The sequence below is a fragment of the Condylura cristata genome, unplaced genomic scaffold, assembly GCF_000260355.1.
Source record: "Condylura cristata isolate star-nosed mole 26May11 unplaced genomic scaffold, ConCri1.0 scaffold00006, whole genome shotgun sequence".
Taxonomy (NCBI): Eukaryota; Metazoa; Chordata; class Mammalia; order Eulipotyphla; family Talpidae; genus Condylura; species Condylura cristata.
In genome coordinates this window covers 43,312,492-43,335,198 of record NW_004567107.1, presented here as the reverse complement: position 1 = coordinate 43,335,198, position 22,707 = coordinate 43,312,492, and the positions used below count along the sequence as shown (strand labels likewise).

General features: G+C 33.7%; 1 protein-coding gene across 1 annotated transcript in view; it reads right to left on the bottom strand.

Annotated features, from left to right (window-relative positions):
- The window catches only part of RIC1 (RAB6A GEF complex partner 1), a 92,706-nt gene that overhangs the window by 52,627 nt on the left and 17,372 nt on the right, over positions 1-22,707 (bottom strand). The window contains exons 2-3 of the mRNA XM_004677645.2: positions 21,404-21,511; positions 10,162-10,241 (exon numbers count right to left, since the gene is read on the bottom strand). Of these exons, the coding sequence (XP_004677702.1) occupies positions 10,162-10,241; positions 21,404-21,511 (188 nt within the window). The remainder of the gene's footprint in view (positions 1-10,161; positions 10,242-21,403; positions 21,512-22,707) is intronic.

Genomic DNA, 22,707 nt, shown 5'->3' with positions numbered 1-22,707 from the left:
GGCATGGAAAATGGTCCAACCACTAGGGAAGCTGTCTGGAGGCTCCTCCAACTACTAAAACTGGAGCTACCATATGATCTACCAATTCCACTCCTAGGAATCTAGAATCTACCCCCCCCAAAAAAATGTAAAGCTAATTCAAAAGAATACCTGAATCTCTGTGTTTAGTGCAGCACTACTTGTAGTGGGTAAGAGATGGAAACAACCCAGATGCTCAAAAATAAGATGACTAGATCATGAAGATGTGGTATATATACACAATGGAATACTATTCAGCAATTAAAGGTAAACTCATGCCATTCTCAGCAACTTGGATGGAGCTGGAAGTGATTGTTTCAGTGAAATAAGCCAGAAGGAAAAAGAAAAATATCGATGGTTTCATGTATAAAGCAGTATAGAGAAACCAAGTAAGGGATCAGGGAAAAAATAATAAACTAAAAAACAAAATTAAAAGGCAACTACATATTAGAATCATTCTGCTCGTAAGGGAAAGGAATCAAAACAGGACAGAAGAGCACAAGGGACTACGGTGATGGTGCACAGGTGAACTGGTGGTGGGAATTTTACAGGGACTGTATCTAAGAAGAGAAAACAAGTACTGTACAAAAATGAATAATGCAATATATATATATAATTATATGTAAAAAACCAGAAAAATGCAAAAGGCTCGTTATTAAAAAAGTAAGAAAACACAGATTCTACTGTGTATATGTACCACATCTTCTTTATTATTCATCTGTTGTATGGGCATTTTGTTTTGTTTCCATATCTTGGCTATTGGGAATGATGCTACAATGAACATAGAGGGTGCTGCTTTCCTTCAAACTAGTTTTTTTGTGTTCCTATTTCTCAGCAATCAAAAAGACAAACTTATGCCATTTTGTAGCAATATGGATGGAGCCGTAAGATATAATGATAAATGAAATAACTGAGGAGAAAGATAAATACTGGCTGGTGACACTACTAAGTAGAATACAGAGAAAGAAGCCAATCTAAAAACCAGAGAAAGAAAACATTAAAAGTGAACTCTTGAAACCTGCATAACTGAAGCATTCAAAAAGAGGAGGCTGAAGAGGAGTAGGAAAAGGAAACACAAAGGATTAATGGTGTGAACTACAGGTGATTTGTTGGGTACCCTGCATTGAGAACACCTGATGGAGAGAATCCTAATGTCATCATAATTAATGAATTAAAATTATAAAAAATGAAATATAAATAGATAAAATACAATTTTAAAAACACTAAAAAAAGAATGTATTCATGGATTACCAGTGTTAATTTTTTAAAATGCTGTAAGGATTAAACATCAAAGATTAACTCTTTTTCAGCTATAATAAATACTAAAAGAGTTGAAGACAAAAGCTTTATTTGAACTTCAAATTCAGTCAGGTATCTTTCTTATAATTCTTCTTGAGAATTAACCACACAGTAAGAGGCATACCAAATAAAGCAAGCAACCAATGAACAAAAGAATGAACAAAACTACATAGGAATTATAGATTCACAATGCTAGAGACAGGAAAATAGGTTCCAAATGGCAAGATAGAGCTCTTAAAATTAAAGGTGAGGCTCTCCCTGGTGGCACAATGGGTTAAAGCACCATATTATGAGACTCTTTTGAACCACTGCAGCACGAGTTCAATCCCCCATCAGGGAGTTAACCTGCATGGCGTGGCAGACCTCTCTTGGATCGCCCACTGCTCCCCTCAGCCTTGTATTTCAGTGCATCTGCCTATTCTGCTTCCCCACTCTGTCTCTGGTGAATCCTCTTACCCACCACACCTCTGTCCTATATCCCAGTTCTATAAGCATAAATAAAGCTTAAAAAATAATTAAAGGAGAATGACAAAAGTTTATGAAATGTTAACTTCTAAACATCAAAAAGCCAAAAACTACTTCATTCAAAATCTAGAGACATTTCTCTAAAAATACATAAATGGAGCCCTCACTTGGGGTGCAGCAGGTTAAAGCACATCACTAAGAAGCTAAGGCCACTTCAGCATGAGTTTGATCCCCGTCCCAGAGGTAATCCACATGTCGCCACAGCCCTCTTGACCTGCCCACTGCTCCCCTCAGCAATGTACTTCGTCATTCTGCTCCCCACTCTGACTTTGGTGGATCTTCTTACTGCCCCTGCACCTCTGGCCTGTACCCCAGTTCTGTATGCATAAAAAATCTTTTAAAAAACACACAAATGGAAGGTCAATAAGTACATGAGAAGATAATCTCACAAATCATTAGGGAAATGTAACTCTAAAATAAGATATCATATCCTCACTAGGATAAAAATTTTCATGAAAGAGCAGAAGATAACTGCTGGCAAAGAACTGGAGTAATTAGGAATACGTGTACTTTTGTTGGGACTAAAATGGCACAGCTGCTAGAGAAGACAGCATGACAGCTTCTTAAAATATTAGAAACAAAACTGTGGAATTATATAACAATTCCACTCTGGGGTGTAGAGCTAAAGGAACTGAAACCAGGGTTTCAAAGAGATAGAAAAACACCTTTGTTCAGAGCAACATTATACATGATAGGTAAAATACAGAAGCAGGGGCTCTCACTGGTTGCGCAGCTGGTTAAAGCACAGCTCTAAGAAGCTAAAGCCACTTCCGCATGAGTTCAATCCTCGCCAACCCTGGAGGAGATCCATATGGCGTGGCAGACCTTTTCTGACCCACCCAGTGCTCCCCTCAGCAGTGTACTTCGTCGATCTGCCTGTTCTGCTCCCTACTCTGTCTCTGGTGAATCCTCTCACTGCCCCTGCACCTCTGGCCTGTACCCCAGTTCTGTGTGAATAAATAAATCTTTTAAAAAAAAAAATACAGAAGCAACCCAAGTGTCCAACAGATGAATGGTTGAGTAAGATGTGGCATATAAGTACAATGGAACATTAAGCCTTAAGGAAAGAAATTATGACACTGTACAAAACTTGGTACAGAAGTTCATGGGTGAACTCTGAGGCCATTATAAGTGACTGAGGTAGTCACAAAAACATGAACATTTTATTTTACTTAAATGCTAAAATGAAGTGCTTAGAGTACACAAAATTACAAAAAAAGTTTGAATAGTAACTACCAAGAGTGGGGGTAAAGGAGTTTTTCAAATACAGCTACAGCCTAGCTAGCTACTGGAGTTGTTAAAGGGAAGAAGAAATAATCTGAGTTTTATTTAATTTTACAAGATGAAAAGGTAAAGAGACGAATGATGGTGATGGCAACAAAGCACTGTGAACATGTTCAATTCCAATGAACTGCTCCCTTAGAAAATGTATGCTATGCTATTAAATGCTACACATATTTTATAAAAGGCAAAAATAAAAGTTATTGAAAGCATCTTTTTGAAATATTACAGAAAGAACTAAAGTATAATTTTTAAATGCTAATGCTTTTCTATCTATAAGATTCAAATGCTGAGATGAATTAAAATTTAGTTTGAAAAAAAAAGCATCTTCAAATCTATTTTGAAAAATAAATCTGGTATGAACTTCAGTAGGTAGGAAAAAAAAGATTAGAGAAAAAGTACAGGAAAAGGAAGCCATAAAGGTCCCTAATAAGTAAGAGAAAAATAGAGATAAGCATGTTTGGCTTGGTAGAGAGAAAATGAGTTAGGTTTAGATATGAACTTACTGGGAAAGCTGGGGCTAAAGTTTAAGAAAATGGTACTACATGAAAGAGACAGTTCTGTACCCCAACTACACATATTCTGAATCAACTACACATATACTGAATACTTAAAGCCACATGCAAAATGATGAAATTTTAGGAAAAAAAATCTTAGGGAAAATGAAAGCATTGTTTTAAGTATTACAGTATTTTGTTTTAAAATGTATAGCATTTTAAGGTGCTATCTTAAATGACATTTTCATGAAGTATATAACATTAGCTACATTTTTTTAAATGAACGAAAAAGAACAAAACATATAAAAAAGAATACAACATGACTGACTAAAAGCTAAGGAATACCATCAAAAAGTTTTATGTAGGGAAATGGCAAATTTTATGTCAGCGGCTCTCCCTGGTGACAAAGTGGAATAAAGCTCAGCACTGCAAGCAAGCAGCAGTCTCTTCAGTGAGAGTTCAGTCCCTACCCCCGGAGGTGATCCACATGGCGTGGGAGACCTCTCCAGACCCTCAGCAGTATACTTTGTTATCTGCCTGTTCTGCTCCCACTCTGTCTCTGGTGAATCCTCTCACCACCCCTGTACTTCTGGTCTGTACCCCAGTTCTGTACAAAAACAAATCTTTAAAAGAAAAAACTTTGTCAGAAAAATCATTTAGGATAAATTTGTAAACAATGAATTAAAAAGACATAATGCAGGAGTAAAGTGACAAAACCCAAACAAGACAGAAAGAAATGAGAAATGTATCTAAGGTATAATAAATACATAAACTATGTCAAAGATAGAATATACTAGAATTAATACAGATTAGTTACTGGAGCTATTAAGCAAGAAGAACAAAAGCTGAATAGTGCCATTAACCAAAAAAGGAAGTAAGTTATCAACTTTCTAGAATCACTTAAAAATTCTGAATGTTGGCCCTCCCTGGTGGTGCAGCAGGTTAAAGCACAGCACTGACAAGCTAAAGCCACTTCCGCATGAGTTCGATTCCCGCCTGCCCCGGAGGTGACCACATGGTGTGGCAGATCTCTCCTGACCCGCCCGCTGCTCCCCTCAGCAGTGTACTTCGTCGATCTGCCTGTTCTGACCCCCACTCTGTCTCTGGTGAAGCCTCTCACCGGCCCTGAGCCTCTGGCCTGTACCTCAGCTCTGTATGCACAAGAAAATCAGTCTTTAAAAAAAAAAATTCTGAATGTCATTTTTCATGTTTAAACATACTAAAAAACTTCTCTTTTGCCTTTATAAGTTATTTTACATGAAAAGTTACTCACCATCTTATCTCAAGATACGTTCTTATTAATATATTCTATTTCTTACCCTCTAAATCTTCCCACATCTAGAATGCTACTCCTGTTTCTATGTTGTATTTCATTTCTTTTGAAATCTTTTTAAATGTTTCAGTGAAGAGCCTGACCTCTCTTTCAGTGTACCCCCACTCCCTATTCTCACTTTAATTTTCTCCAAAGAATTTATCACCTAATGTATAATGCACTTTACCACTTTATCACTGTCAACAAGAAAAATGCAAGCTCTATGAATAGAGTTTGTATTTTTCTTTTGTCTTTTAGTGTTTTGTTTGGTTTGCACTGTTATCTCCACAGCATCTATAATACTCTTGAAGCTTGACAAAATTCATTAGTTATGTGATATAATAAAAAACTTTTTCAGAAGAATATTCTCAAAGAGGTAAATACCCTTATCACCAGGCATTTTATATTTAGTAATTTTTTAAAGGTTTTTGTTTAAATTATCACAGTCAGCCTTCAGTCTGATAAACAATACATGAGGCTCTCGGAATTGAGCAGATATTAACCCTTTTATCACTCTTTGAACTCAGGTGCCAGTCCAAAAATTGTGGCAACCGGCACAATTTGTCCAATAGCAAGGTTATTAGTAAGTGCTAATGCAAAATGTACTGCATTAATGGATACATACATAATGATGTGTAAATGGATACATAAAATACACAAAATTCAACAGCTAAAACTCACACATTACATTATAATGTATATATCCACCCAGAGTGAGAAATTATAACACACAACCCATTTTGCGAAGATAAAAGAGAATAAAAACTGTTGTGAAAACTAACACTTTCTTCATTATAAGAGCAAGGTATATTAGGAATAAATTTCTGAATCTACAGAACCTTAAGGATAGAAAACATTTAAAGTTTATTTTCCAGAAAATTAACACTCAAAACTCATTAGTAAAAATAAAATGCTGATGGAAACTTTTCCATCTGTAACTAATTCAGAATGATCTTTCTTTCTAAACTTAATATAATTTTGTAAATGTTTCTGTTCCCTTACCTTGCACGGTTTTTGAAAAATGAGTTAACATGAAGAATAAAAAGTGTTCAACTTTCTCTTCCTCCCACCTAGCACTAATTCTTTCAACATGTAAATGTCTCATAATCTAATGAAAAATGCTATTTAGAATTTTATTTTCCAGTTAAGTATATATTATGATGACATGTTTGCTGAAATTAAATGTGTTGCAATTTAAGATCTCATTTCAATTTCAGACTCAGATTTAAACAAAGCATATTATAAAACTACAGACAAACTGTTTGTTTATTCCTGATGCATTTTCCTTTATTAGTATCACAAGTTCCAAGACATGAAAGAAAAGACCATCAATACACTAGTTTGTCCCCTAATTTGTGTAGCTACCATAAAGGAACATTTTATTTAAAATGGAATTTGTAAACAAAAGATGAAAGAATTAAGAAAAATTCATTAATCAAAGTGTGATTAAAAAAAGACTTGATAGCAGGAGTATAATGGACCAGGCGAGAAAATAACAAAAATAATGAACAACCATAGACCAGAGACATTTTGTGGGGGTGGAGTGGGGAATGGGATCAAAAAGGGGGGGGGGGGGGAGGGAAGTGCCCAGGATTATGGTGATGGCACACGGGTGACTTGGTGATGGGAAACCCGCGGGGATTACAATTGAGATGAAAAAAAAAATGTGAAAAATGATAAAAAAAAACTTTTTAATAAAAAAAAAAAAAAAAGACTTGACACATGAAGTGTCATTTAATATGGCTGTTAACACCAACAGGAAGGATGCTGGAAACAATGCTAAATGGAAACTATGAAAGCATGGGCTCATATGATCTGTTCTTAGATGCAAAATAATGGAAAATTGATATGCAGTCTAAAGTTAAGATGCTGTCACATAATACAGGAAAGTTGAGATGCTCTAGAAAAACCCATGTGGTGAAGTCATAAGAGAAGACAGAAATTAAAGACAACAGTGTTTCAAAATTGAGAAGAGGATGGCTAACTACTAGGTTCAGTTAGGCTGCCACTATTCTTCAGGACTATTATCATAAACCACTCCAAATAATTTTCCTGTTTTTCAATTCTTTAACTTCCAACATAGCAGATGGCTACAAAGGCATAAACAAGTTGAGAAATATAGTACTGGTGACTAGTCACAGACTTTGGAATTATATTAATATATAAACACTAGTGGTGCCACTTACTAGTTTGCACAACTATGGGTGAGTTACTTAGGTTCTCTAAGGTGCAGCTTATATAATAACTGTACTCAACTACCACAAAAGGTTGTTAGAGGGATTAAAATTAGTTTGAAAAAGCGCTTAAAACTAGGTCTTGAACTCCATGTTTACAAATGGCACAGATAATCATGATACACTAAACATTATTTTTAACTCTACACATTCCTATGTAAGCCACTATTCTCTGGGTTTTAAAATTTTGAACTCATAATCTCCAAATACTTAAAAGAAAATATTTTTATTCTTATTTTACAAACAGATTCTACAGAAAAACTCAGGAAGTTACTAACCCAAGCAGAAAGCAGTCTAGCATACAAATACCTAACAGGCTAACTAAAATCTTCTTCACACATTTTGTTTAATGTATTAGGTACTAGAAGTTAAAGTTTCCCAAAGAAATTCATTACCAAAACATACATAAATATCCTACTATCTATCTATCTATCTATATATAAAACACATAGATTGAAAATTAAGTAAAAATTTACTGAAATAAAAGTATATTACTGATAATAGCAGTTATCCTTTTTTAATTTTGTATAAGCCAGGCACACTTATCACATTTAATCCTATGAAAATCACCACTATCATTTCATTCTGTAAATGACAAAATTGAGGTCTGGAAGTTGCAAGTAATTTGATAGAAATCATATAGCTGAAAGTGGCAGAGCTGAAATTCAATCCCAAGTCTATCTGATACCAAAGCTTATCCCTTTGACCACTATTTATGCTGCTCTAAGGCAATACATATTTTACAAGACACAAGTTGCAATCTGATATCTTTAACATAGTGGAAAAATGCCTAAAGTATATTAAAAAAATAATAGAGCTCTTTTAGTTATTTACCCTAAGATACACAAACACAGAGACAGTCATGCACTATTAGAATTATTAACATTAAGTGGTATCTCTGGAGTCTTAATCAGGAGGTAAGAAACCATTTTCATGTCTATGGAATACAAAATGTCTCAAAATACTATTCCAAAACACCATGAATATATGTAAACCATGTTAGTAAGCTGAAATAAAGTAAACAGTAATTTCACTGTTTCAGAATGTTATTTCCAACTATAGTAGTACAAATCAATCCATTTAAGTCCACATGACTGACTATTGCTTTTTATTTACAGGAAGAGCATGCCCAAACCTCTCAACAAAGTGAGGTTAATTAATTCAACAAAGTGAGGTTAATTCAAAATACACAGAGAAACGAAATCATATATACTGATTACAACAGTTCTTCAGAAAGCTCATAAAAACCACTTAGAATGAAAATGATGAGCTGAATTTCAAACTACATCAACTTTTCATCACAATGTACACATTTTAAACAGTACAATATATTTGCCAAACAGTACAATATATTTGCCACCTTTAATGATTTTACTGAAAAATAACCTTTGATTCCATCATGAAAAGTTTCTATACTTTATTGAAAATATCCCAAACTCAACTAACAACATAGTATGTATTGAAAAAAACCAAGTGGTTGGAACATTGAGAATATCTAGTTACTTAAAATCTTTGACAAAAGGATGTATCCTACACTCTTGGCCTATGTTATCCTTTCCCAGCATGTATCCACAAGTATACTGACAAATGGTATACACGAATTTTCACAATTTTTTTTTTAAATCATGATCTTCAAATACATTGTTTTTCAGACCACAGTAAGTGCAATTTCTGCATTATCAGAAATTTTGGGAAATTTAAGAAATTTCTGCATTATCAGAAATTTTAGGAAATTTAAGAGTTGAAAGAAACTTTAAAGTTGCTATAAATCTACAATTCAGGAGAAAATATATTTACAATTTTACTTAAATATAAGCATTCTGGAATACATATGTAATATAGTAATTTACATATATATGACATTACATTGTTCTACCTTTTTTCTTTACATGATTTTTTTTTTACAAAGTTGTAACATTACACATATAATTTTGACTTGTTTGCCTGGCATTATAGTATGATCAAATTTTAACTAAATTTTTCTGACACATTATATTTTATGACTGATATTTAAGGAGAATGTACTGAATAATAGTACTAGCAACACTTAGTAATTAACAAACTATAACCTTTTCTATATATCAAAATGTATCAATTTTTCAATAATTTTGTTGTATTTAATGTTCTATTTGAGTTACTAGTTTATATAAGTTTCACTTGTGTTGGTTAGTTATGATGTTTTCCTGAAATTTTTTATTTGCTTTTTGAAATAATTGTCTCTTAGCAATTTATACGGCTTTTATATAAAATCATTAAGTCTTGGTACTATATATTGCAAACATTTTATTACTTGTCCTTTTTCATTTTTTTCCCTTTTTCAGAAATTTAAACATTTATCTATGAAATTTAGTTTTACTTCAATTTCTTATATGCCTAATAACCTCTGGCCATTTTCCATTATCTAATATGCGATAAAAAGTTTCATTATATTTAGCTTTAATAATGATGATTTTTATAAAAAGATGTCATGCTTTAAAATTATGTCCTTATTTCAAAGCTTCTTTCAATAATGTCATTCTTTTTCAAAAATAAAACCAAAACAAAAGAAAAAAACAACACAGGACAATAGTTTTTACAGATCAAAAGTCTGGGCCTTCTTAATTCTAAGATGTAACACTGCATAGTTTTTTTCAATGTACATACAAAAATCAACATGTAAATAAGCCTGTATCTTACCAACATTTTACCTCTTTCACTTCATTATCTCTTATTTCACACCAAGGAAGACTGGAGAATGCCAAATCAAGAGTATACTAATAATAATTCTGGATGTCCAAGAAGGGATATAGTCTTTTTATTCAAGATTTTCAGACTTAATTACAGAATTATTTATTCAAGCAGTAACAGTTCAAAGATTTGATAAGTTTTAAAACGCTATTTGGATATGCTGGCTTAGCTTTTTTAAAAAAAATCACTTCGGACAATACAAAAGTTACGTTTTGTGAATAAAAAGTATGCAAATCAGATATTAAAGAATGAAAGATAACAAACTCACTTGGGATATACTGGTTCATAAAGGTACTTGTCCCCTCTTGTTGAGGTAATATGGAAAAACAGAATGTAGCCATGTGCTGTCTGAAAGATAAATAAATTAAAGGGTAGAATGATTAAAATCCTGACTTTGAATTTTACATCTATTACTATGTTGAAAGACTTTCATTTTTAAAATCCTCTTAGAGTCATTACGCACATAAAAAAGATTTTCACACAACTCATCTATGCTTAATGTAACTCACAAATGGTTTTACAGATTAGAAAATATTTCATAGGCAGTTGAAATCAATGGTTCACAACTAATTTAAATTGCAAAACAATGCCATTATATGATCATGGAACATATGTATAACTTGTGAAGCTCACACCATCAATTTACAATCACGTTAGTATAAAAAGCAGTACATTTAGCTATTCCTACCAAACCTTTTCAGGCACTACAGTGAATTAGTAAATGTTTGACCAAGGTACTTTATACTAATACGATTTCTTTTGATTTTTAGAGCCTTGGGCGCTTTTGTTCAAAAAGCAAAGAAAATTTTAAAAAGTATTCAAACTTGCAAATATCTTTCCATTACAGACTTTGTTTTCACTTAAAGCAATACCAAAAGAAACTTCTCTAGCAAAGCCACATATTTTTTAAGCTATAAACGTTTTAAGCTACAAACATTTTATTACTTGTCCTTTCCCAAAACTTTAGTTCTACATATTGGAATACAAAAGAAAAAGAGGCTAAGATTTCAGATATGATCAACATTCCAATCTCTCATGTGAAATTTAATAGTGCTCTAATTTAGAAAGCATAGAATCAAAAGAAAAATGGATTCCAATGAAATTATATCAAAAGTTTCAGAGACATCTTGACCTTTATGCAGACTAGCAACTATCTAAAATTTGTAAAGAAACACCATACTGTGTACCCTAGAAATGCATGCTTGGGTTTAGGGAACGGTTGGTTAAAAGAAAACCAAAATAGTTTTGAGTCCAGTGATGGATCCTCATTCACCTCCCTAGATGAGAGGCTGCTATATTAAAAATTCAGTCTTTTTTTTTCTTGTGGCATTCTGTATACCACTTATGCTTTGATTTTTTTCTCCACTGTTGAGACTGAAAGAAAAGCAACATAAATGGTTTTTCATAAGGAAGTAACAAGTCTTACAATAGTGAAAATAAAGAGCAAAAGTGGAAAACCACTAATTTCAGAATATATTACAAAGTTGAAATAAATACAATGATTACAAAGATATTCAACATCAACAGTCATTTTAAAAATGCAAATTTAAGCTACAAAATACCACTATACACACTGAAAATGGCTAAAATTAAAAAAGGCAACTATGGAGAAAGACAAAACACCATATAATTTCACTCAAGTGATATATAAAGAAAACAGATGAACTAAATACCAGAGGGAAGGGAGGTAGGTGGGAAAGCTAGGTAAAAAGGGACAATCCTGATATGCCAAGGATAGAAATCTACTTTTAGTTTTGAATTTAATGTACTACATGCATGTGTTGATTTTTATGATGCACATCTGAAATTTATATAATGTTGTAATGCAACATTAGAGATTGGAGATTACATATATATATGTGTGTGTGTATATATATATATATTCTGAAGGATAAAACAATTTAGATAAAATAGAGAGAGGGCTCTCCCTGGTGACACAATGGGTTAATGCACTGCATTATGAAGCTCTCCAAAGCCACTGAAGCACAAGTTCAATCCCTGGTCAAGAAGCTGACCCACGGCACAGCAGACATCTTCTGACCTGCCCGCTGTTCCCCTCAGGAGTGTATTTCAGTCAATCTGCCTGTCTTGCTCCCTGCTCTGTCTCTGGTGAATCCTCTCATCTACCACATCTCTGGCTTGTACCCCAGTTCTGTAAGCATAAATAAATCAATCTTTAAAAAAGAATTACTTAGGGAGAGTTTGGATTCTTCTTTAAAAAAAAAGAAAGAAAGAAAAACAAGGAAAACTGAAGCTTTCCATATTGGGGGGAAAAAATTGTTTTCAAGTTATTTAAAACAGCACAGCATGTTTTAATGCAATTAAGATGGTTTGTAAAACTGACACTCTCCCTGAATCCAGCAGCTGCCAATTAAATGTGATGAATTTGATGACTTTTAAAGGAAAAAAAGTATAACGAGATCTTCGGAAATAGGTTCATGAAGATTTTAGGGACAAATAGGTATTTGGTAGGCTGCAGATTTATGGAAAATAAAATAATAATATAATAATTTTATATTTCATAATATATAATTTTATATTTCATATATTTCATAATAATTTTATGATTCACCTTAGTCAAGGTAAATGGGTACCTTTGTTTTATAATAAGGCACTTTGCATTACTTTTAGTTACTTTATATATTTTTTTTTTAGTCCAGTCACAAATGAAGACAGATGATCAGACCTAATATCAACCTTTTTTTTTTTTTTAGGATAGTATGTAAGCCAATATGTAAACAAAACATGTTAGTGATATTATGAGTAAATTAGATACATACTAAATATTTCCAAAAGCAGATCTGTGCAGGATACAATACCCACAATGGAACAATCGTGGGTATAGAATTTCTAATAAGAACTTTGGTTATCCAGGAAAATTCTCAATTTAAAGAAAGGTGGTTGGTGGCCCTCCCTGGTGGTGCAGCGGGTTAAAGCACAGCACTAAGAAGCTGAAACCACTTCCGCATGAGTTCGATTCCCGCCTGCCCCGGAGGTGACCACATGGCATGGCAGACCTCTCCTGACCCGCCCGCTGCTCCCCTCAGCAGTGTACTTCGTCGATCTGCCCATTCTGCTCCCCACTCTGTCTCTGGTGAAGTCTCTCACCGCCCCTGAGCCTCTGGCCTGTACCCCAGTTCTGTATGCACAAATAAATAAATCTTTAAAAAAAAAAAGAAAGGTGGTTGGATATAAAGTGAGTACAATTATCTGAATTTGATTTTCAATGAGCAGAAATTTATATTTTTTGGCATTACTACAATGTCATTAATCAAAATGCAGATGTAATCCATTTTGAGACTCCTTATATATGAAATACTTGAAAAATATTTGGTGGTGGTTTATTGGCATCACCAAAAGAAGGATCACAACATGAAAATATATACCCAAGGACACTGGTATACAGAAACTCCCTAATTCATTAAAATATTTTTTAAAAGTGATTCACTACATGACTTTGAAGTAAAATAAATAACCTGACTTGGCAATTTATAGGCTCTTAGCAGTAAGGCTGAACTTCAAACACTACAATGGTAGCCAATGTTACAATACAAAGTTGACAGAAAATGAACATAAAAGTTAAGCAATCACTTTAGTTCTATATGGCTCTAGTCTGAGAGACTGATTCAGGATAAGCACTGAATGGAAATTCAGTGATAAGTCACTAATCTCTGCTGCTAGCATATATGCCTATTTCTTTATAGATGGCTCTTTCCATTCTTTCCTGAATTGTAACTATTTGTATGTTCCAGACAATGAAGATGGGAGGTTGCACTTAATTTATATGCTGTCAGGGAATGTAATGAATAAATTAAGTAACACTAATTTGCACTGCAAGAGAAAGAAACAGATGTTGCAAGAGGGAAAAGTGTGGTAGGAGCTTTCAAACTATTTCTAAAGATTTTTTTAATTCATTTTGAGAAATAAATGACTATTAAAGGCAATAAAGACCCATAAATAAATAAATAAGCATACATAGCACCTGTTGACAAAGAGGAATGAGAATTCTTATGTACTGCTGGTAGGAACATAAAATGGTACACTACTGTGAAAAATGCTTATTGTTTCTCTAAAACATTAAATATATACTCTACCTTATGAATCCAGCTGTCCCACTCTTAGGTATTTACCCAAAAGAAAAGGAAATATAAAACCCAAATATGCACACACATGTTCATAGCAATTATGTTTAGAATAACAAATGTGGAAATTTAAATGTGCAGGAACAGATGAAAGGATAAACTAATTGTCCATTACAGTAAACACTACTCAGAATGTGAACTATTGGATTCATGACAACACATGAATTTCTAAAGATCTGTGTACTGTTCAAATATGTGTTTGTTGTCTATCGATTATACCTCCATACAGTAGGGAAAACAGATGAAAGTGGATGGTTTGAAGAGCTTCTACCAGCACATAAAAAAGCTTCATCAAGCCTACTAGAGTATGACGTTACAATGAAAATAGACAGACAGCTCCAGGGAATTACCAGATATGTGACTAAGAGTATGCTGACCTATTCAGGACCAGTGGAACTATTATGTAACTATAATCACTTCAGGGACAGCAGGAAAGACCAGACAAACCAACACAGCTCAAATAATAAAATGAGTAAAATTTGTTGTTTTGAAATCACTAAGATGCAAAGATAAAAATTAAATAATGTGAAAAGACACCTAACAAAACTAACTAAAATTTAAGGAAAAGGATGCCAAGCTTTAAAAACAAAAGAAAAATTTGATAAAGTGCCAGCAGAGATCCATCAGAATTGCACATTAATCACTTCAAAAATAAAGTTTGGTCACAAGTTTAAATGAGAAAAAAAAGAGAGAGAGAGATGGATGAATGGCTACTATGTGTAGGACTTTATTCCTCCACATCTTGTCATATTGCATCAATTCCATTTAATACCCTGTTCACCTGTTATTTGGTAATTAAATGCATTAAGATAGGGGGGGGGGTACACAATAAAACAAAAAGTCTAATTTAAACAGATATTATTAAGGGGAAATTAAGCTTTACCTTATCCACAAGTAATTTACATTTTAAACTTATAATAGTAACATGTTTTAGTTGAAGAGACTATATTTCTCATTTTCTGAGTGCTAAAAGGAGTATTAATGATAGTACTTGGAAACAGATGGAATGGTCATTTGGGGCCAGATCAGAGGAGGCCCTGAATACTAGTCTAAGCAGTTAGCAAATATTTTATATACAATAGAAAGCCACTGAAAGGAAAATAGGACTAATTAAAGACCTGTGATTTAGAAATAGCTATGCATAAAATTGAGATATATTTCAAGAAAAAAAAATAGCTAAATGTTTTTGCATTCTATTCTAAAACAGATAAAAGGCCTGTAGTAAGATAATGGTAATAAGAACAAAGAGAAAAGGATGTTAGACAGATAGGAGAAAACTTTCTGGTGATTAGATGAAAATGGAATAACCAAAAAAAAAGCTAAGGTGTTTTCCCCTATCACAGCTGCAACAAAAATACTTATGTCTAAATATAAGGGGCTGCCAGTTGTCAGACAGTCCTAGAAATCATATGAAAATTCACTTTAATGTTCCTTGTGCCTGGTTATCTATTGATTGTCTAAAACAGGAAAAGTTTGAAGACAATTACAGTATGGTATCATGCCTATTAAAATGATATTCTACTTCAAATTTTCAAAGAAAATTCTACCAAACCCAATTTTCTAAAATGATAGGATTATCTTTCTCATATTCTATTAATAAACATTCAGTAAAATTTCATTTCAAAGTATAACTTGGTAAGGAAGTAACTGCTTCTTTTAGTGAAGAAGAAATTGGATTTTGGATATAACTCACATGTCAGGGCACATAATGATGAAACTACATTCCCACAGTTGTTGGTATAATGGAGAATGGGTGTGGAAGTGAGGCAGTAAGAAAATTACATAGGATAGCTGCTTAGCTCTGCTAAATTTACAGTAAGAGTTACCCAGTACTGCTTAAATTATTGTATATCCTTTTCTACACGTACACATTCTATCATGACTTTTTGTAAAACCAAGTGTTGCAAATTATCAACTAGATTCAGTTTTCATCTACAAGAGCTGGTGGGATGAAACAATTATGCTCATAGTGAAAAGCAGCAAAGAAGAACTATTTGGAGGATGGAACTCTAAAACAGGATTCACTGTCTAGAATTCTATTATCAACAATGTGATTTGGGTACACAGTATCTATGTCACCTAGGCAGGCTACTAAACCTCTCTTTAGCTTGCTCTGCTGTGTGATAGCTGTAGTAAAATCACCTATCTTTAGAATACTACAAAAAATTTCAACACATAAAACACTTATTATCATGTCTAGTATATAGCAAATAACCCCAAAATTTACTACAATAAAACAACTCTATACCTTCAAGTAAATAGTCATCGTGTAATCAATATATTCACATAAGGCTAAGAAGATGTGTAACTAGTCAAAACTGACAAAGCTACAGACTCCAATTAAACTGCAGAGTAATGCATTAAGATCCTAAATTTAGGGCCCTCCCTGGTGGCACAGCGGGTTAAAGCACAGCACTGAGAATCTGAAGCCGCCTCCACATGAGTTCAATTCCCGCCTGCCCCGGAGGTGACCACATGGCGTGGCAGACCTCTCTTGACCCGCCCGCTGCTCCCCTCAGCAGTGTACTTTGTAGATCTGCCTGTTCTGTTCCCCACTCTGTCTCTGGTGAAGCCTCTCACCGCCCCTGAGCCTCTGACCTGTACCCCAGTTCTGTATGCACAAATAAATCTTTAAAAAAAAATTCTAAATTTGTGCGAACATGTATCTAATTATCTATCTGATATATACTCACATGTAAGTTAGAAACCTATGTAAACATTCACAATCAAGTTACAAAAGAATGCTAACGCAATCATTTTCATATCATTTTGTAAAAAAAAAAAGTAGACTATAGATAAATATGATAGTTTTCTATAAAGAAAAAAAATGTTTTCCATAATCTTCTACTTACAAAACTCAGATTTAGCAAATCCATTTCCCATCAAGAAAGTGACATTAGTGCTCACTTTTATCACTTCGGAGTTAAAATCAAATAGATCAGAGATATTCTGCCCGCGAAAGGGAGGGAGAGGGAACAAAAACATGGGACGAAAGAATACAAAGGTCTATGGTAATGATGCACGGATAAATTGGTGGTGGGAATTTTATGGAGGCTACATAAAGGAAAAAGCATACACTGCACAAAAACGAATAATGATGTAAAATATATACAATTTTAAAAATCATAAAAAAATAAGACCTCAATATCTCCCTTGGTGGCACAAGTGGTTAAGTCTCAGCATTATCAAGCTATTGCCAGTCACTGTGGCATGAGTTTGATGCCTGGCCAGGGAGATGACCCATAAGGAGCAGAAGACCTCTTCTCTCTGGTCCAGTGTTCCCCTCAACAGTGTATTTCAGTCAATCTGCCTATTCTGCTTCCCACTCTGTCTTTGGTGAATCCTCTTGCCCTTCATAACTCTGGCCTGCACCCTGGTTCTTGTATGCACAAATAAAATAAGATCAAAATCTATGTGCTTTTAAGCATGCGAAGTTTCTGAAAAAAATAAAATGATTCTATGTTTATGAAAATCACTGCTTTTTTTCTTTCTCAGGTTTTCGTCAAACTGTACTCCAGCATTATAGTTTAAAAACTGTAAAATTAAAAAAAAAAATACAATTCTCAAAATTATCAAAGTCCTGAAAGATAACAAAACAACAAATATGGATGACCTTGTATCTGGTACTAACTTTTTGGATACAACACTAAAGGCAAGATCCATGAAAGAATTAACTCAAAAGCTTGACTTAATTAAGAATGAAAAACATTTGCTCTGAAAAAGCTTTGTCAAAATGAAAAGACAAGCCACAGACTGGGAGAAAATATTTGCAAAAGCCATAGCTGATTAATCTAAAATAAACAAAGAACTCTTAAAACTCTAAGAAAACAATTCAATAAAAGAAAAGGCCAAAGACTTCTGTAGCTAACTCACCAAATGGATGGCAAGTAGGTACATTCCACATGTACCACACCACATCATGTCATATCAGGAAAATGTAAGTTTTCCCTTATACCTATTAAAATGGCTAAAATCCAAAGAACAATAACAGCAAGTGCTGATGAAGATTTGGAGCTACAAGAATTCTTTCTTTGCTGGAATGCAAATTGACAAAACCATTTGGGAAGATATTTTGGCAATTTCCAACAAAAATTACCAGAGAGCATAGCATATCAACGGTGGCATTTACCCAATGGAATTAAATGCAGGTCCACACAAAAATCTGCACATAAATGTTTACTACAACTTTATAACTGTTAAAACCTGGAACCAAAAAAGATGTCCTTCGGTGGTGAATGGATATATATATCACAATGATAAACCCAACAATAAGCTATTTAATACTAAAACAAAAATAACAAGTGATGAAAAGACAGGAAAACAAAAACATATACCTAAATGGGACAGAAAGTATGATAAATAAGGTTACATACTAACTCCATTTGTAGGACATCCTGGAAAATGCAGAAGTATGAAGACAACAAAAAAAGGTGAGTGTTTGCTATGGGTATGGGATAAATGGATGAATAGGAAGAGCACAAAGAATTGTGGGGGACAGTGAAACTACTCTATATACTATTGTGGTAAATACCAGTCATCACAAATTTGTCTAAATCTAGAGAATAGAAAACATTAAGGTGCCCCATAGTGTGAATTTCAGACTCTGGGAGACAACTACTGGTTCATGAATTACACCAATTGTACCACTCAGGTAAGGGTTGTTAAATATGTGAAGGATGGGAAGTGAGACTTCAAAATCGGTGACCAAGCCCCTCAATACTGCTGTGAATATAGAACTGCTATAGAAAGTAAATTTTTCAAATTTCCACTTGTGATCCTATATGTGTATTAAATTTCACATAAGCTAAAATATTAATTCATGTTTTAAATTACACAAACAGGAATTGATATAAATCACTTGAAGCAGGTCATTCAGTATTTACAAGTACATTTAAAACAAAATGAGCTATAAAAACTAATTCATTATGACATCACCACAAAGTTGGACCATAGGCAGCAATATCTAGATAAAGTAAAACTGAATTTGCAATAGCTAAAAATAATTGCTTTATCTTCTTTATGTATGCATTTTAATGGCCCCAACTTGAGGATAAGAATAATTCTCCTAACCTCTATTTTCTTAATATTTTATTATAGCACAAGAAAATGTGAAATTAAACTAACAGACTATTTGATTCTTTCCTGGGATGTAGGGGCTATCTCTAGTTATCTGGTACCTAAGCCTGGGTTAATTAAGTCAGGGGAATTAGTGGGTAGAATAGTTTCACAGAGACAGTGGTTGAGGGTTGGACTGGGGGACAAGTTGGAAGTTGGCCTGCATACTGAAAAGTTAGCAGGTCAACTGTTCTTCACTATTTCTAGAAATTGGCTAGCCCTTGGGGGGCCGTTCTCTCTAGGATTAGCAAGGCTCTAAGATGAAAAAGCATCAGGAAGAATAAGAAGAAATGGTCACTACAGAGAGGACAGAAATTTTTAGTAATTTATGAATAAATTATATTTAGTATAAGAGCAATTAAAACAGAGTATAATATTTCTTTGTAATACTAGTCCATCAATGAAAGTAAAATTTTTATGGAGATAATATTTTACTTAAATGTAAAGTTAATGTTCCATATCATGAAAAGGGATTGCAAAGTTTTCATTCTTAATGAATTGCCCCTCTGTAATGAGATTTTACATTTCATTTTTTGAAAAAGTTTTTCCCACAAATATTGCCAAATACTAATATCTATTCATGTACATATGATTTTAATTGAATATATTCATTTCTTGGTAGGTCATTATAGAAGTCTACCAGATTCTTGTCCTGCTGTTTGCCTTTTCAATATGTCATCACAAAGTAGATTAATCACTTCTTTAAAAAAGATTTACTTATGCATACAGAGTTGGGGTACAGGCTGGAGGTGCAGGGAGTGAGAGGATTCATCTGAGACACAATGGAAAGCAGAACAGGCAGACTGATTTAGTACACTGCCGAGGGGAGCAGCAACAGAAATGAGACAGGAGAGGTCTGCTGTGCCAAGTAGGTAACCTCCCTGACTGGGGATTGAACTTGCACTGAAGCAGCTGCTAATAGCCTAATAGTGTTGTACCCCTAGGAAGGGCCCAGATTAATCACTTTCAATTGAAAGTTAGTAGAAGTAATACTTGCACAATTAAATGCATTTTGAAATACAGAAATTTCCTTTGCAATTATCTAAGGGCTAGAAAACACTACTTGATTTGTGGACTACTTGTGGATTGAGTTCTACTACTAATTTTGTTGGAAATAGCAATCTTTCTTCTTATTTTAATTTTTGACAGAAGTACAAAAAGTAGCCTGTAATTATTTATGATTCATAAATGAGTTTGTTTTGAAATGACTTTGCCACATAAAAATTTCACTCTTTTGCTTCGTAGTTTTAGAATGAATTCATTAGGAACATTACCAAGTTCACAGCAAAAGCAAGTTTCCTCATTTGTTCAGTATCTGATAAGTGATTGAAGATGTTTTTAAAGTTCAGAATAGTTTGCGCCCTCCCTGGTGGCGCAGGGGGTTAAAGCACAGCACTGAGAATCTAAAGCCACTTCCGCATGAGTTCGATTCCCGCCTGCCCCGGAGGTGACCACATGGTGTGGCAGACCTCTCCTGACCCACCCGCTGCTCCCCTCAGCAGTGTACTTCATCGATCTGCCTGTTCTGTTCCCCACTCTTGTCTCTGCTGAAGTCTCTCACCACCCCTGAGTCTCTGGCCTGTACCCCAGTTCTGTATGCACAAATAAATCTTAAAAAAAAAGTTCAGAATAGTTCAGTCTTATTCCTGAACTCAAAAAATTCACAACAAACCTTTAGCACTGCTAACCTTCAAACAGCTAGACAAGTTAGTTAGACAAGTTAGAATATTCACCTTTTATTTCTGAACAAAAACTTAAACACAGGCTTTAAATGCTTGTCTGTGACTATATTGCTAACTCAAACTAGGTGATGATGATAGTGACAAGCAAACTGATGAAATTAAGCAACTACATCATCAAAACAGGAGAAATGCAGAAATAGGTCAAAATGAAAATGAGAATTTTTATGACAACTACAACGTTGCTGACATCAGTAGGACTTAAAATGTGGTAGTATTGTATGAATATACACAAAAACTTTTAAAATCCATACTAGACTTCAAGGACAAAACTGGAAATGAGAAAAATAAGCAAAAAAGAATAAAAACATAATATTTAGGAATGGGAGGAAGTAGTGGAGTCAACAAAAAAGATACAGAAGTAAAATGTACAGAAGAAATGGACACAATAACTAACATCACAAAAAGTAAATGGCTATCAAAGATTAAAATTAGTCACCTAAGAAAATTAAATTTAAATGCAGTGAAATGCTTTTATAAGAAAACACTATTAAGGTAAAAAAAATGTACTTACTGACACAGCTATCATGGTACTATCTGGCCTCCATTCAGCTTGCCTATAGGACCCAAACTGAGAAGATGATTTTGCAGGTTCCTTGTAGGTTACAATTAACACACTGGGCTAGAAAAAAAAAAAGCTGTATTTTATTAATATCTCACAAAAACATATATACACACAAAAGTGAAGATGAGTTCTCTGAATATATCTTAACTATACAAGTATAAAATACTCTAACATTATGTCATCAATTTTAAAAGTCCAAGCAAATCAACTGAAAAAGAACCCATACATGAACACATTGTGAATACGCTGAACATATTATAAAGAAATTAAACCAATAATTAACAAAATAAAAAACAAAAGGCTCCATGCCATAGGTTCCTGGTGAACTGGAACAAACATTTAAGGAAAAAATTATACCAATTATTCACTCTGTAACTCTTTCTCTGGGGCCTAAATCACCCTAACACTACAATCTGACAGAGAGATTACAAGTAGAGAAATCAAAAGACCACTAATCTCTCATAAATATAGATACAAAAATTCTCAACAACTTGAATCCAAAAAGTATAAAAATTATATAGAACAAGTATTTAGTCCAGATATGCAGTTGCTTTAACATTCAAAAATCAATTAATATTAATCCATTGATTATCAATAGCCTAAAGAAGAAAAACCATAAATACACCAAAAGATACAGAAAACAGATCTGATGAAACCCAACACTGATTCATCACAAAAACTCTCCATAAATTAGGAACAGAGGGAAACTTCTTCAACCTGACAACATCTATTGTACAAAAAAACCTACAATAACATTATACTACTGGTAGGAAATTAGAAGTTATCCAACTCAGTACAGGAATGAAGTAAGGACATTCCCTCTCCCAATGCCTCTTTAAAATCTTACCAGAAGGGCTAGCTAGTGCAGTAAGACAATAAAAAGTATAATATTGGGGAAAAAAGAAATATAACTGCCATTCACCGATGGCAGGATTACCTATATAGAAAATCCAAAAGAACCAACAACAAAAACCCAGGAATAGGCCAAATGCCTAGTCACACCATTTGTATTCAACAGAGTACTGAAAAGTTGAGCCTGTTCAGAGAACAATTAGGGAAGAAAATGATATAAAAGATATCCAATCAAAAAGTAGTAAAACCAAAACCTGTCTGCAAACAATATAATCAAAAATTACAGTTAAAAATTTAATAAAAATGGACCAGGCGAGAAAATAACAAAATAATGAACAACCATATACCAGAGACATTCTGTGGGGGTGGAGTGGGGAATGGGATCAAAAACGGGGGGCGGG